The sequence below is a fragment of the Chenopodium quinoa genome, unplaced genomic scaffold, assembly GCF_001683475.1.
Source record: "Chenopodium quinoa cultivar QQ74 unplaced genomic scaffold, ASM168347v1, whole genome shotgun sequence".
NCBI classification, from domain to species: domain Eukaryota; kingdom Viridiplantae; phylum Streptophyta; class Magnoliopsida; order Caryophyllales; family Amaranthaceae; genus Chenopodium; species Chenopodium quinoa.
This window is the reverse complement of record NW_018743292.1, coordinates 5,607,073-5,622,250: the sequence shown is the minus strand read 5'-3', so window position 1 is coordinate 5,622,250 and position 15,178 is coordinate 5,607,073. Positions and strand designations below refer to the sequence as shown.

Sequence of the window (15,178 nt, the reverse complement as noted above, 5' to 3'; positions counted from 1 at the left end):
TAGATTAATCTCTTTTTATTGCATATAAATTTGAACAAATTCTATATATGTTTAGTTACGTGATTTAAGTATTTAAGTTTGACTGATAAACACGACAACTAACAACTTCTACAAAAAATAAAAAGTAAGATCGAGATAGAGAAACTAATAATGTCTCGTTTGATAAATAAATGTAGTCTTGTATAGTTAAAGTGAATCAATGCTCTACAATATGTTATTATCAATTTACTCTCTCCAATTGTATTTGCTCTTCTCAATTGAAAGTTTTTTGTGAGAAAAAAAAAAGAAAGAAAAAAAGTCAAAGTAAAGGAAGTAATAAAATTCCAATGATCAAATTCTTATTAATCTTGATCCATCAAGAATGTTATAGTGGTTGTTGGAAAATCTTAGAATAAAGACGAGGTTTTGTCCCCCACATATATAACTCCAGGTGTACAAGTTACGAATCAGTATCGTGCCATTTAGACTAATTCATATGTACGATGAATTTTTGAAAATAGTTATGTAGACAAGCACAATACGTATCATTAGTGAGTTTTAAGACATCAATTGATATGACCAACTCTAAAAACATTTGAATGGACATGCCATAGTCGTCATCTATAGATAAACTAGTTGATACAGTTAAATTGATTGATTTCTCACAAAATTAATTGGGCATAGACACAAAACGAATAAAACATAAATAGAATAGCTCTTAACCTAAACACAATCCAATTCAAATTGACCGAAATTAAAGTAAAATGTACCGCCAACCACCTATTTGTAACCTCTATGGAAAAATAATCAACTTGAGTGTTTTTATTTTTATTTTTATTTTTTTGTTTGTTGTGCCAAAAGTTATTAATTTATGTTTGGATTGGATATTAGGAATACAAATAATATCATTCAAATAGCAAATAGTTTAATTAATCCGTAGTAATAAGGTTCTAAAAAAAAAACAGATAATTCGAATTTGAAAGAACAATCACCCAGCACCCAATAAAATTTAAACAAATACTTCATCTTCTATAGTCCCACTTCAAGTACACTCTTTTTGGGTACTCAGAAAGCAAGGTACACGATTATGAACACCTCAAAATATCCACTTTAATTTACACAAATACAAAGTTATTACAATATTTTACACACTATTTTGTTAATTAAATACTATGTAGTTATCATGTGATTTTATGTTAATAACTTTTATGGTTCTTCAATATGAATTCCTTTTGCCTTCAAAGTATCAAGTTTCATAGAGAAACACAAAGTAACAATTTCCATTTTAACATATGATATTCGTTCTACATACTCACGATGTTATGTCAAAATCAAATTTTGAGTGGAAAAATCTGAGAGATACGAAAATCAGTAATGTATAAAAGGACAAAGGACCTAATTAGTTGTCCTTTGCAATCCTCCTAGCAACTTTGTCTTAAAACTGATTCCTTTAACGACAAACAAGTACAAGACCTAATTTTATGATGCATGGAATGTATGCACACCATCAAATATGCCCTTTTTCTACTGTATCATGTAGGTCAATCAAAAAAGAGGGAGATTCTTAAAAGAGTAACCAATGGTTTTGGAATCTAAATTGGGTGATTACAGAAGTTTACAATCATAATAAACAATATATTATACCATTCCACTGTTTTACTTTTATCTACATCCATCTATGGTGCTTTAATTTCTATTAACTTTTTAGCATAATAAAAGCCATATATACCGGGAATTATCTAACAACTTGCCAAATTTATTTGCAAGTTGACAAACGTATTTAAATGTATTCTAGATCCGACTTTCTTTCCAATGGTGTCATAACATTTTCGGTAGTGTTGGTTTCGCTTAATAAGTTGTGAAAAACGCAACAAGTCACCTTTAAACTATGCATATTTAACCTCCTGAGTATTGCGATTATCAGTCTCGTACCTGGTGACTATCACAGCCATTGATCTCAGTAACTAGTGAGCTTATTTTTTTAAGCTATAAAAATCAGTAACCCCTGACCAGCCCAAAAAAATTGATACAGCCTTCTGGTGTAAGAAAGTTCAAGTAAGCATTCGATATGCTGTGAAGCAATACTTTGATTTCCAAATTCAGAGAACAATATATTACAATCAACAATAAATCATCTCAAAAAAAAAAAAATGACGCTGCTTACACAAAATAATCTACGTCATAATTATGTTACAATAATTGGGACAAAACTCATCCCTTAAAAGATTTCAATTATCACGTTCATCTCATACAATAGTTTTTCTGTTTTTTTTTTTTTTTTTTTTTTTTTTTTTTTTTTTTTTTTTTTTTTTTTTTTTTGCCATCTTGGGCTCGTAAAAAATCATCATCACACTATCAAAATTCACAATTCTAAACAATCATGAATTGGCATATCAGTTTTTGAGTAATTACGTATCATCATACATTGAATTCTTCATCAACAGATTAGGCTATTATGAAACAAAAAAGAGCAAAAGAATGGATACAATGCAAACGCAGCATCTCAAAACAATGACATTTGCTAATGAATAATATGACAATGATCACATGGGCAAATCACCCAAACAAATGCTATTCTATACCATCTTAGGAAAACTTCAGAACGTGCTCCAACTGTACGATCATCACTTAACAGCAAACTCAGGGAACTGAAGGGCATTGAACATTTCAAGCATCTCATCAACCACAGAACGAAAACCCAGCCGACCGAACAGCAACTCCGTGCATATTGAAGCAGGGATCAGTTTTCAGAATAGCTCAAAACTTGCATAAAGGAGTGAATATATGCCGAACAAGACACCCTTAAAATTCAAAAGGATGAAACCTCCAATTCTCAAAATAACTCCTCTGAATTGAATTTGTTCCAAGCTTCCTATTTTCATACCATAAACCAGAATTCAGATCACTATAGCATGATCGAATGAGTAATGAATTACTCCCCTCCAATTTAAACAGATAGCGTCAGTTTAAAACTTCATTATACACCAAAAACATAAGTGTTTCAGGTTTCAAATGCAAATGTTGAATAACGTTTCCTAGTTGACCCTCCTATTAACCCCTGAAATGAGCATTGTTTCTTCCAACAAAGGCTACTTTGGTCACATTAGTCCCAAATGCATTCCACACTGAACTCCAAAATAAGAATCTGGAGTAACAGGCTGAAATTGAGCGCAGAAACATGGGGTGTCTACACAAGTCCAGAAACATCTGGACTTGCAAGAGTATTCAATAATGTCCAAAAATCTGGCAATATAAATCTAAGAATTAAATTATCCCAAGCCAAAATTAGGCGTGGTCCAAATTCACTTCTCAAAAAACCCTATTATGTTAGGACTTGGGATTTTCCCTCACACAGCATTGAGATGAATCGTGGCCAAGAGCCCCCCACCCCAAAGAAAGAAATAAAACCCTCCATAAAAATTGCCGAATGAAGAGCCTCTGTTACCCAGGTGTACCTAGCTCTAGGTATGCCAAAGGCTATTCTCTGATGTTTTGTTCAGTTGGGAGCACCATTATGACTATTGCTCATTTGAGCAATTAAAAAAAAAATATGTAGTAAATAAAATTTTAGGTGTACCAAGAACAAAGGCATATGACTCCTGACTACTAGAGAATCATTTCACCATTGAGAAGAAACTTCCTATTCTAAAACTATTTAACAGGGGAAATTAACAAACTTCAATACATTGTCAATCCAATGTCTATAAAATATTTTGAAGGGAGGAAGAAAAATCAGATACCTTTAATAGATCAAACACCTTTTCAGCAACAAATTTCTGCTGCAGAGTGGCACCCTTCTGTTGTACTTTATCAGGATGAATACATAAAGTTGCTTTTCTATAAGCTTTCTTAACTGCCGCACCAGTAATCAAATCAGTCAAGGAAACAGGTTGCCAGCCACATTCAGGCCAGAGAACCTATTCATGATTAAGAAAATAGATGGCAATCAGCTGCTATGATAAAATTCATCAAGCAAATAAAGGCCCAACCATACAAATACGAACAAGTACACAATACCCAGACCATATTACATACTCAGATTGTCATAACCGCCATCACCATATAATGTGACAAACATAAGGGGCAAAAAAGCATATCCAACCAGTTTAACTAACACAAGGATCAGGAAATAAAGAAATAGCAACAACTTAGTAATAAGCAAAATAAGGAAGAAAATATCGTCACAATCACCAACCAAAACCAACAGGCTGAAATTGAGCGCAGAAACATGGGGTGTCTACACAAGTCCAGAAACAGAAAGTTCTGTGCACACGACTTTTACTCTCAGAATTACTCTAACTATGATTTGCTATGATCAGGCATTTTGCCTCTTCCATTGGGATAAAATTCAGATTATTTTTTCAATAATAAATAATTTTCTTCATGCCATTGTTTTAACAAGCGTGAGCCTATGGATCTCAGAAGTAAAAACATGAAGTGGTAACATTTTACAAATGAGACGCTGAGGATCAGAAAAGTGAAGGTTTATACTCATATCCGTCCCATATTAATTGCTGCAAACCAATTAGGCACACATTTCAAGAAATATAACAATAAGAGAGGGAAGTGGGTGTAGGTTTTACCTTGGGAGAAAATGTAAAGTATAAAAATTACCAAACATGTTAATGCTTCCATTAAATTGTGACAGCATAACATAGAAAATGTGGCAATTTATTTAGGATGGAGTAAATCATTTCTATAGAGCAGGGTAACCCGAAAATATTCTTTAATTTAGAAATTCTTTAAGACCAATATATACAGTACAATACCACCATGGATCCATAAAATAGAATAAAGTATGAGATCATATCAACCTGTATATGATAATAATACCAACAATAAAACAATACTGGGTAGCAAAAGTGCAAATTTTTACAACATGTATATAAATAATATAGGAAACGGGTTGGAAATTAATATGATCAAGTAGTAGTCAACAGCCATAGCACTACACACTATAAAGAGCTAACAAATCAAGCCCTCAAAACAGAAGTGGAGACACATCACACCTAACAGATTGTAACACATCCACACACCAACATAACTGAAGAGGAAAAACTGGAGAGAGAGAGAGAGAGAAATAAATACAAGAAGCTTTTTTTTAATTAGAAAAGAAGAATTCCACATTAAAAATTAAACATTATATTTTATTTTTCAATAGTCTAGAGCATCAGTTGACAAAATAATAAAATAATAAGTATTTATACGCACATATTGCATTGTTGACAAAAGAGCACGCAAATTCCCCTCTTTCCCTGCTGCCCAGCGTCGTATCTCAACATCAAGTGTTTCAGAAATCCTCTGCAATCATGTCAAACAAAACCATTTATTCAAATTTAACCAATAAATACAAATCAAGGGATTACACTTCACTTCAGCTACATATGTCATCTGTTCCATATACCATTCAATAGTACATTTATTTTTTTAACAAGAAAAAAAAATTTAATTTAATCAGAAAAGGGTAATACAGAAGGAGAAAACTTCAATTTAGAGCTTTTACACTTGGCTCAAACAAAAACACAAGACTAACAACAGATATATTGATATTTCTTTGGGAAGAAAAGAGACAATCTATAGTGGCCATCCTCGTGGAGCACCTTTAAAGCAACTAGTTTTAGAATTTTAATCTTTAATAGCCCAAAAATTCTTGCAGGGTAGAAACCTTGGAAATTTTTACGGAGATTAACTTACTTAAAAGCAATCTGCATCTGAATATTCAATAATGAGTAGTGGTCCATTTAATTCAAGTCCGTGTTTTGGCTCCAATTATTTGACCAGCAAATTGAAGAAAGTCCAATCCCCACATGAACCCATAAACTTTTTGCTTCATAAATGATGCTCATAAGCTGTCATAGCAACATGTCTTCTGAGTTAGGAGGCTTTCCAATTGATTGGAGGCATGGAGGAATGTAGTCACAAAAACCCAAGTGTGGTAAGGTTGAATTGGCAAAGAAAGAAAGCTCTATAATGTCCACGAGACTCAAGTAGGTATATAGGGTTTATTTGGCAATTCGGCAGCACTGCAATGTATCAAGTTTCTGGTACAAGTGGCGGAAAAGTAGCAATTTGACATGAATGCATGATCATATATGGTATGATTAAGATAAATAACCCACCTAACCTCCAAAGAGCTCTTTAAGATTGGCATCTTTAAATGGAACATTAAAACTTCTATACTTTTTCCTCTTAATTGACTAACATAAGTGTTGAAAAGTTGAAATTTATTCTGCAAAGAGGTTATATCAGAAGGATATGACATGATGAACCCAGACTTGATGACAGCAGAGTAATAGATAAACTTAGTGTTGTAAAAGTAAAGGCCCATACTTCTCTACTGAGCCATACAAAGATATAAAGCTCCTAAATATGCCCTTTAAGCTATATAGCCCAGATGAAGAGGACACCCATAATGACATTCAAAAAAGCAAAATTAGGCAAGCAGTTGATGAGAGTCACATGGCTTCACTTGAAAATTTTCTGAGTCCAGGATCCCAGGTGAGATATTTTAAACGAAAGCCTCAGCCAAATTTGGCCAAGGATACCCATGGCTTAAATATAAAAATAAAAAAAAAATAAAAAAAATTTAAATGATTGGTCAATAATAGAGTTTGCTAGGAGAGGAAACATATTTTACTTCCTTGCCAATGAGTATAGAGGTACAAGCGGTATAACACTCCTACTAAAGCATGACCAATGGCTTTGCAGTTTGCAAGGAGATAATTTCAGGGACAAAATGAGGAAATAAATACTTTAGATGAGCAAGAAAATGCAAGGGTTGGGAAGAACGTATATTAACATGTTGTGAACTAGTGTTAGGTATGCTGTCAACCATCAGTATTCATTTAGTTTCAGATAAATTCTCAGATAACTTAGTCCAATAAATTAAATTGGTATGAAGAAAGGACAAAGGCTGGAAAGCCAAACTACAATGTGAGACATGTGCAAAGGACAAACTCAAAAAGAGAGTACATTTCTGTCTAGGATGTATGTATGCTAATCCCCAGAAACTAGGAATAATATTAAAGAACATGAACACCTAAAAAGAGCAGTTCAACTTACATTACGCTCAGCTTGTTCCCTTTGAACCTCAAGATCTCTGGCATTTTTCTCAGCCAATGCTTTTGCCTGAAATACAAACATCATTAGCTAAAAATAATATAAAGTAAGAGGATGATCACAAGTGACCACATTAAAAGGCATGCCAGCCAAATCATCAGCAAAGATACAAAGGAATCCAATATTCAAGCATCTCCACGAAGAATCTCTAACTCAACATAATTCCTCGTCCTATTTAGATAGAGGAGCCAACCTTTTGCTCCCTTATATGATTTCCTCTAATAGGTGCTATTGTTAAATAATACAAGGGTTGTTAACCTATTCAGATAGAAAGGGTTGCATAAATTATCATCATGCCCTCAGGTTATTATGTACCCAATATCCACAAAATCAGATCAAAGATCCGACTACAATGCAATTATTTGCTCCAACTACACAGCATCCTTTAAAGGAACATGCTAAATTCTAGATGGATAGAAGCATTACCCTTGCTATTCTACTGACTAGCAAACTAAGGCTTCTTAAAATTTTATCCTCCATCCCATGAAACAAGTACACTTTTGGCCAGCTGAGTCAAGGCTAACTCATCCCAAACAAAGATAAGCCAAAGTGCTAACGGGAGGAAACCCATGACTAACCAGCAAAGAGATGATCAACCACCCACCCCTCTTATAAACATAAGCTATGCCAGCTTGCTAAACTGTAAATCCTTCTCTTATGTATATCCTCCACAGGGATCATGTCTTTAACCATTGCCAATCAAAATAAACAAGCTTTAGAGGAACTTTAACCACAAACATGACAGCTGACCCTCCTTGTATTACTACTACAGCATTTCATCATAAATCTCTCATATGTAATCATCTTATTTTGATATTTCTTAATTATGCTCCATAAAATTAACATCCAGATATACAATGTAGCACAAGAGCCTAATCAAGCAAAGATGTTTAAACTATTTAAATCTTTCAGGCAGCAAATTATAATTCACTAATTCTTTTCAATGCTTATCATTTTGAAATCATTCTACTCATTACATTAGTCTTCCCATAAAACTAATCATTGACATCCACTCTTCGGTACAAAAGCCACACCCTTCATGACTACACACCTACACCCACATACATTACACATTACACAACATTGGTGGTTGTGGATCATCATTCTACAGGCAAATGGGGTAATTATATTGCTAGAACTTCCAATAAGGAGTAATATACTCCCTCCGTCCCAATATATAGTTCTTATTTGTGTTTTTTTACGGTATTTAAAAAATGAGAAGAGAAAGTGGATGAAGAACATAAAAAAAGTTGAAAAGTACAATTATAGATAAAAGTTAGAGAGGAGAAAGTGAATGAAGTACATAAAAAAAAAAATAAAAAAATAAAAAATAAAGGTGAAAAGTACAATTATAGACATAAGTTAGAGAAAAAGTGTACTAAGGCAAATGGAAAATTCAAGGGTAATTTAGGAAGTAGGCTAAATAAAGTTTGGGTCTCTATGAGGGTAATGGTTTTTACATACTATCCAAAAATAGAAACAAGAACAACACTTTGGGTCTCCAAAATAGGAAAATATGAACTATAATATGGAACGGAGGGAGTACTTCCTCCGTTTCTTTTTAATTGCTTCACTTTCCTAAAATGGAAATTTCAAATTAATTGCATCACTTTCCATTTTAGTTAATAAACTCTCTCTATCTCTCTCCTATCACATGGGTCCATAATTTTATTCTCTCTCATCTCCAAAAATTGCCTAGGAGTCCGCAATTTACCAAGTGATGCAACTAAAAAAAAGGAGGAAGTATATGTTTTAGTAAACCAGCAAACCTAACACTCTATCTACAGCCATAATTAAAAATAAATGCTCCAACCTTTATATGGCAAGTTAATTTTATTTTATTTTTTCTATTTTTTTTACCACCTTTCACTAATGTCAAAGCCCACACTCACCCAACAACTTTTTTTTGTTCAACTTTTAAGCCATTAACAAGAAGGGGCCAAAATGATATACTTTCTCCATTTTTATATTGCACCACTTGCCTTTTAAGGAAGTTTCACAAATATTGCACCATATCCATTTTAGGAAAACAAATATTTGTGTTCACACTACAAATACCCTATATACCCTTACTTTTTAACCCTTAATTCTTTAGTTTATGTTTCAATCACATGGGCAATTTTGTATTTTTACCTTTCTCTCTTTTTTTTTTCCCACTACCAAAAAATTTATGCCAACTCTTATGGTGCAATATTAAAATTACGGAGGAAGTAGATAAATTGATTGATTTCACAAAAAAGGAAACTAATGCTTTCTTTGTTCTCTTCACTAGAATGTAAGATATAGCATGTGAATCTTCTTATCCTTCTCAAGTTGTGAGGCAATTCCACACGACAATCGCTTCTTAGTCTAGCAGCCACTCAACCAAAGAGTCTGTCCAAAGGATTTTCCCAAACGAATTTTACCAGTTCAATTGGAATTTAACCTTTATACTCATGTAGAGCGCTTTTTTTTAACTATATTACATTACTACCCCCCCTCCCCCCCCCCCCCCCACCGCCCCACCCACCCATCCACTCCTCCAAAATTAGGAGCAATAAATAATATAACAAAAAAGAAAAAGAAAAAAAAAAAAAAAAGATAGTGGGAGAACGCTGAACTTTCACATTCCACCATTGATGAAAAAGAAATCGACTTCAAAGTTCTCCAATATTTATGTAGAATCTCCCTAAATATATAAATCACACCTCCATATAATGTAGTCAATGGTGTCATCTAAAATTTAGCTTTCTAAGAGACGTGCACTAACGATTGATCACATCAACATGGAGGATGAGAATAACAGAATGTATAACAAAGGCACATACAGCACGCTCTTGGGTCCTGTGGTGGCGATCCATTCGGGCTCTCCGCCTATCTTCGGTTTCGCCATCAACTTCTTGAAAGTCGCCAGATGATGGGGGGCCTTTTGCAGGAAACAAAGACAAGAGAATCTATAAGTATCTTTAAATAAAGTAAAAGCAAGGAAGAAAATGCAGTGCTAATTGAGAAATTCAAGCATTTTCACTTTATTACCTCCAAATATTGAGCTTAAATCATCAACAATATTTGTTGATGAAGATGCTTTTCTCATGTTAGAAGAGGAGTTAACAGACGCTCTGGTTGCTTCAGGTGTAGGTTTAGCCTGGAACTGTGTTTCAAATGGATCCTGGAAATAATATTAAAAGTGTACACAATAAGAAATGCCAATTAAATGTCAAAATAAAGCCTATTATAAATTTTAACATACCGATGAAGCAGCCCTGGGCCTTGGTGCACTGCTTGCTCTGCCCATGCTAAAGAAAGATTCAAGGTCACTTTCATTCTTCGATTGGTTTGCCCTTGCCGTACTGGCAGCTCTCTCACGTGCTTCTTTCTCTTTTGCTTCCCTCTCACGTGCTTCTTTCTCCCTGGCTTCAGCTTTTGCCTTTTCCCTTGCATCTGCAGCAGCCTTTTCAGCTCTTTCTTTAGCCCCAGCAGCTGCCCTCTCTCGTGCTTCAGCTTGTGCTCTCTGAACTGCAACCTTTTCAGCACGTTCTCGAGCTTCAGCTTGTGCCCTCTGAACAGCAACCCTTTCAGCCCTGGTACGGGCTTCAACAGCTGCTCTTTCACGTGCCTCTTTGGCAGCCCTTTCCACAGCTTGCCTTCCAAATTCCCTTTCCTTATCAATTCTCCTCTTTTCTCTCTCTTTCTCCTCCCATTCTTTCTCAATTCGCCTTCTCTCCTCTTCTTCCAATCGTCGTCTTTCTTCCTCCTCCCTTTCCTTTTGTTGCCGTTCACGCTCTTGTCGTTCTTGATGTTCCCTAAATTCCCTTTCAGGAGCATCATACATAGGATTCTCCTCTTTTTCTACTTGTACAGATTCTCTGTTTTTAGAGACCTTTGAACTTTCCCTTTCCCTTACCCCCCTTGCGTGCCTAAATTTAGCTTCGGCCCTATCCATTGCCTCCTTCATGGCAGCAGCAGATGCAGCAGCAACTGAATTTGAGTCAAAATCTTCACCAGACCGAACATCTGAGCTTGCATGAGTTGCATCCACATCACTGGCATTTCTTCCCATGGCAAAATCATCAAGTTCATCCAAAGGAGATGCAAAAGATCCACTTGCACCAGAAGGAGCTGATTTTGGACTCTGAAATTTTGGCACAGAACCAGGGAAAGATGGATAATCATTAGCTTTCTTGTGTACATTTGAAGCAGGAAAGGAACCAAATTCTCCTCTAGAAAAGCGTGCTGGTCTTGGGGGTGGAGGTCTTGAAGGAGGTGGTGCAGCTGTAGGGTGTGTAAAGAGAGGAACTTCTGATACAGTGAGCCATATATCATCAGATGACCCCATGTTCTCCTCGGAATTGGGAGAGGCATGTCCATGGGAGTTGGACTCCCTAAAACTAGTATTGCTATGAGCAGGAGAAGAAGCATTTGGTGCAGTCCTACTAGTTTCAGCTGACACATAAGGCATCTCAAAGACACTTGGTTCTGGAAAATCCTCCACCGACACCTTTTTCTCATAACCTCTCTCAGGACTTCTTACAGATGATTTCTGGTTTGCATCTCCAGTGACCGAACTTTGTCGTCCAGGAACTCTGGCTCGGAATGCTTCCGTTTCTTCCCCATTGATCTCTGCTGAAAATGCAGGTACAGCCTTGCCAAAGCCACCAAGGGGATCTATATCATCAAATGCTGCCCCACTAGGAGAATTTTCAGCAGTTTTTTTGCCAGCACTATTAAGATTACTAATCTCATCCAAAGGATCAGTAAAAATTCCAGAGGAAGAAGATACAGGAGGAGAAGTTGATTCTAGGACAACAAAAGGATCATCTACTACACTTGAGGTTTTCTTAGTAGTATCCGATGACATCCTATAAAGACAGCATATAGATACCACATAAATTCTGTTAATATAATATCAAAAATAAACTTGAACAAAAGAAAGATGCAGCACAAGAAATAACTTGCTACAAGAGTCAGACAGAAAAGGATAACAAAAATAAATACTCATCACACATCTAATATGATGTCAAAGAAATAACTTGCTACATTGTCTATAGGTTCTGAAAGTATTATCCTTCAATCAAACTTGTATTACAGCCAAACCAAACCAAACAAAAGCCACAATAAAGACAAGAATTTACTGAAAGAAACATAAATATTTGTGTCGTTAATAAAGAAGTATAGACTACAACCTTTAAAATCCCGAAATTCTGTGCCACACGGTAATTTTGAAATATAAAAATAGGATGTGAAGAGACATTGAATAAAAATTTGTAATAACCTACAATTCATTTTAGTCGATTCAATTCCCAAAAAAAATATGATCTAGGCATTGTAAGTTTGTAACCAAAGTTCAGAAACAAAAAAGGTCAGGTCAGAAACACACAACCCCACAGAACTGAGCAGTTAACCAAATTATCCAAAATTTAAAAGTAGTTTCCAACCCTTTTTGCTTACCTTTTAGGTTTCTTTACTCAACTTCATTCCCTCCGCTCCAAAAGGATTCAGTTCTACTCTGTATTTTCTTCTTCATTTAACTTTTCTTCACTTTCTCCTTAATCTTACTCTTATAAATAATTTTCCTCTTATTTCATGTTTTCTCTTCTTTACTTTCCTCTTTCTTCTTATCCCCAATTCTCCATACAGCCTAAAGAAGCTAAAAGCATCCAACAGTATGTAAAAAAACCTAACCAGAACCATATATTTTCCGCGAATCAATTATCATCATTAGTAATTACTAGAACAAACAGGAACCAATAGAGGATAAAGATAGAATTGCAATTCTCAGTGTATCTCTACTTAACAGAAATGACGACTTTTTTCTAACCAATAGGTCCAACAGAGTGAATGTCAGCAAAGCATCATCACTCTAAATTGTCAAGTGTCATGCTTCATATTTACACAAAAAAAACAGAGCAGGTGCTACGAAAACGAACCAAAATTTCTACGAAAGGCAATGCTGGTTATAGCAACTCATCACACTGCCTTCAATTGACTTCCTCTAATCAACCACTCCCCTTAAACCTCTTGTCACAATCAACCGCATTTGCACATTTGAAGCCAAATAACCAAGTGTACAATAATTCCATATAATTTTTCATCCATCCTTTTTCTTTCCCATACCTCTCAAGCCAGATACTCCCTCTGATCCAAACTATAAATCGTTTTAGCCATTTCTTAGTGTTGGCATTAGTACAGTAAACTGACATTATAATGCATTGAAACTATGAAGTGGCCTATAACACTATGTTGATATCGTTAAGGGACATCTAATGTGGTACAAATGTGGTAAAATTATGAATCCTTTTTGGACCAAATCGGCAAACATGGCCTATATTTGACTAACACGTTTCTAAAAGTTCAACAATACAAGCTCAAAACTAATACACAGGAAATTAAATAACAATGTTCATGTACTAACATACATCATTACTAACCAAATTCGAAATTATGCATCAGCTAAAAAGACTTGCTCCAAAAGCTCCAAATTAATCACAATAAACAAAAAACAAAAACCAAACTAAGCAAAAAGTCAGCATTATACCTGCTCGTTGAAGATGCACTCCCACCACCAAAACCAGGCAACAAATCATCAAAACCAGCATAACCCTTATCAGCCCCCTTCGAACCCGACCCAACCGACCTCGACGATAGCGGTTCCTTCTTCCCCAACCCCCCCAAAAGATCATCAAAGGCATCACCCTTCTTTGTAGAAGCAGAAGCAGAAGAAGCCGAAGCAAAGATATTCTCAAACTTGGCCGAGCTCGAATCCTCATCATCGTAAACCGGCTTATCGAAAACGGGCAAAGAAGAGAACTTCGACGCCGAATCACCACCTCCACCGCCGCCGCCGCCACCACCAAAAATCGAATCCAAATTCACCGAATTAGCATTATTAGTAGACTTTGACGAATTGCTTTTAATCCCCCCAGTAGCAAAAACATCATCTAAAATCCCAAAATCATCAGATGAGGTATTTTTCCGATTAGGGCGAAAAAGGGTATCATGATCATCAAACAAAGAAGACGAAGAACTCTTCGAATTGGAGGGAAACGACGCCGTTTTAGACCCTCCGATCTCGAAATTATAAGCAGAATTTGAAGAAGAAGAATTAATGCCGGATTTAGCACCCGCCATTGGAGCAGCTTTACCTTGAGGTTTGAACCCATAATCGCTTGATAACAATCCCTGAAAATCATTCATTTCTTCTTTCCTCTCGATCTATCTTCAACTCACCACGATCTGAGGAGAGAGAATGACAGATGAGGGAAAAATTGGGGGAAAAATTAGGGTAAGGGAAATGGGAATAAGGGGTTGAAGAAGATGACCATGGAGAATAATTTTGGGGAAAATTAAAAATTCCCAGAAATTGATTATTAGTAGTAGATCTAATCTAATGGAGTTGAAGAAATAATGGAGGAATGTAAAAAGAAAAGAAAGAAAAAAAAAGTGAGAAAAAAAAAAATAATTGAAGTAGGAAGAAGTAGTAATCTAGTGGGAAAAATAATATTTTTGGGAGGAGAGAGAAAATAAGGAAGATTATATTCATGTATTGTATACACGACGAGGAAAGATTGAAGATGGTGTGAAACTACCATATTTTCTCCATTTTTACCCAAAAATAAATATAAAAAAAAAAAAAGTATTTGTGTTAGTGAATATAACACAAATAACGAAATTACCTTTAGAAAAGTGTCAACTGAGTTGTGATTTGGAAGTTGATTGTTGCAATAAATAGTACAATTGATTTTCGGTTTAGATTTTATATTTTGCAATAATGATTACGAGAAATATTCTACCGTAGGAGGGAGGGATGGGGGGGTGAAAATCAAACCCCCATCACTAGGGGGGGAGGGGATGGAGGGACTAATAACCATCCATCCACTCCTTGATCCTCATCTTGTCTTAACTAATTAGCAGACTTTATACTTATTTACTGCTTTACATCCCTCATTGTAAATCTGTACTCTAGCTGCCCCAAAACTACCTCATATTCATCTCCATAAGTATTTGAAAGATGCATCTTCTTAGTCTCTCCCTCTCAATTTGTGTCTAATATACATACTTCTTTTGATGTAAGAACCTCTTCTAACGAATAATTAATATACTA

The 15,178-nt window shown here is 35.3% G+C and overlaps 1 protein-coding gene across 2 annotated transcripts; it reads right to left on the bottom strand.

The window, feature by feature from the left end:
* Positions 1-2,142: 2,142 nt before the first annotated feature.
* Positions 2,143-14,624, bottom strand: LOC110736631 (auxilin-related protein 2-like). 2 transcript variants are annotated; one of them, XM_021916902.1, is made up of 8 exons: positions 13,613-14,624; positions 10,328-11,936; positions 10,114-10,228; positions 9,906-10,003; positions 7,042-7,107; positions 5,191-5,280; positions 3,720-3,896; positions 2,143-2,851 (listed from the first exon to the last, which is right to left on the bottom strand). In XM_021916902.1, the coding sequence occupies exons 1-8, from the start codon at positions 14,269-14,271 to the stop codon at positions 2,813-2,815; spliced, it is 2,853 nt and encodes a 950-aa protein (XP_021772594.1). In that variant the 5' UTR covers positions 14,272-14,624; the 3' UTR covers positions 2,143-2,812. The 2 variants fall into 2 exon arrangements, with proteins under 2 accessions (XP_021772594.1, XP_021772593.1); XM_021916901.1 differs by having other exon boundaries at positions 10,114-10,246; positions 13,613-14,619.
* Positions 14,625-15,178: the final 554 nt, after the last annotated feature.

Bases quoted from the DNA above. Each gene is read 5' to 3' on its own strand.
- LOC110736631 (XM_021916901.1), bottom strand. From the start codon at position 14,271: ATGAATGATTTTCAGGGATTGTTATCAAGCGATTATGGGTTCAAACCT. The intron at 11,937-13,612 runs GTATAATGCTGA...CTGTCTTTATAG, and splicing joins AGTGCATCTTCAACGAGCAG to GATGTCATCGGATACTACTA. The intron at 3,897-5,190 runs GTGCGTATAAAT...AATCATGAATAG, and splicing joins TTTTGTCAACAATGCAATAT to GTTCTCTGGCCTGAATGTGG.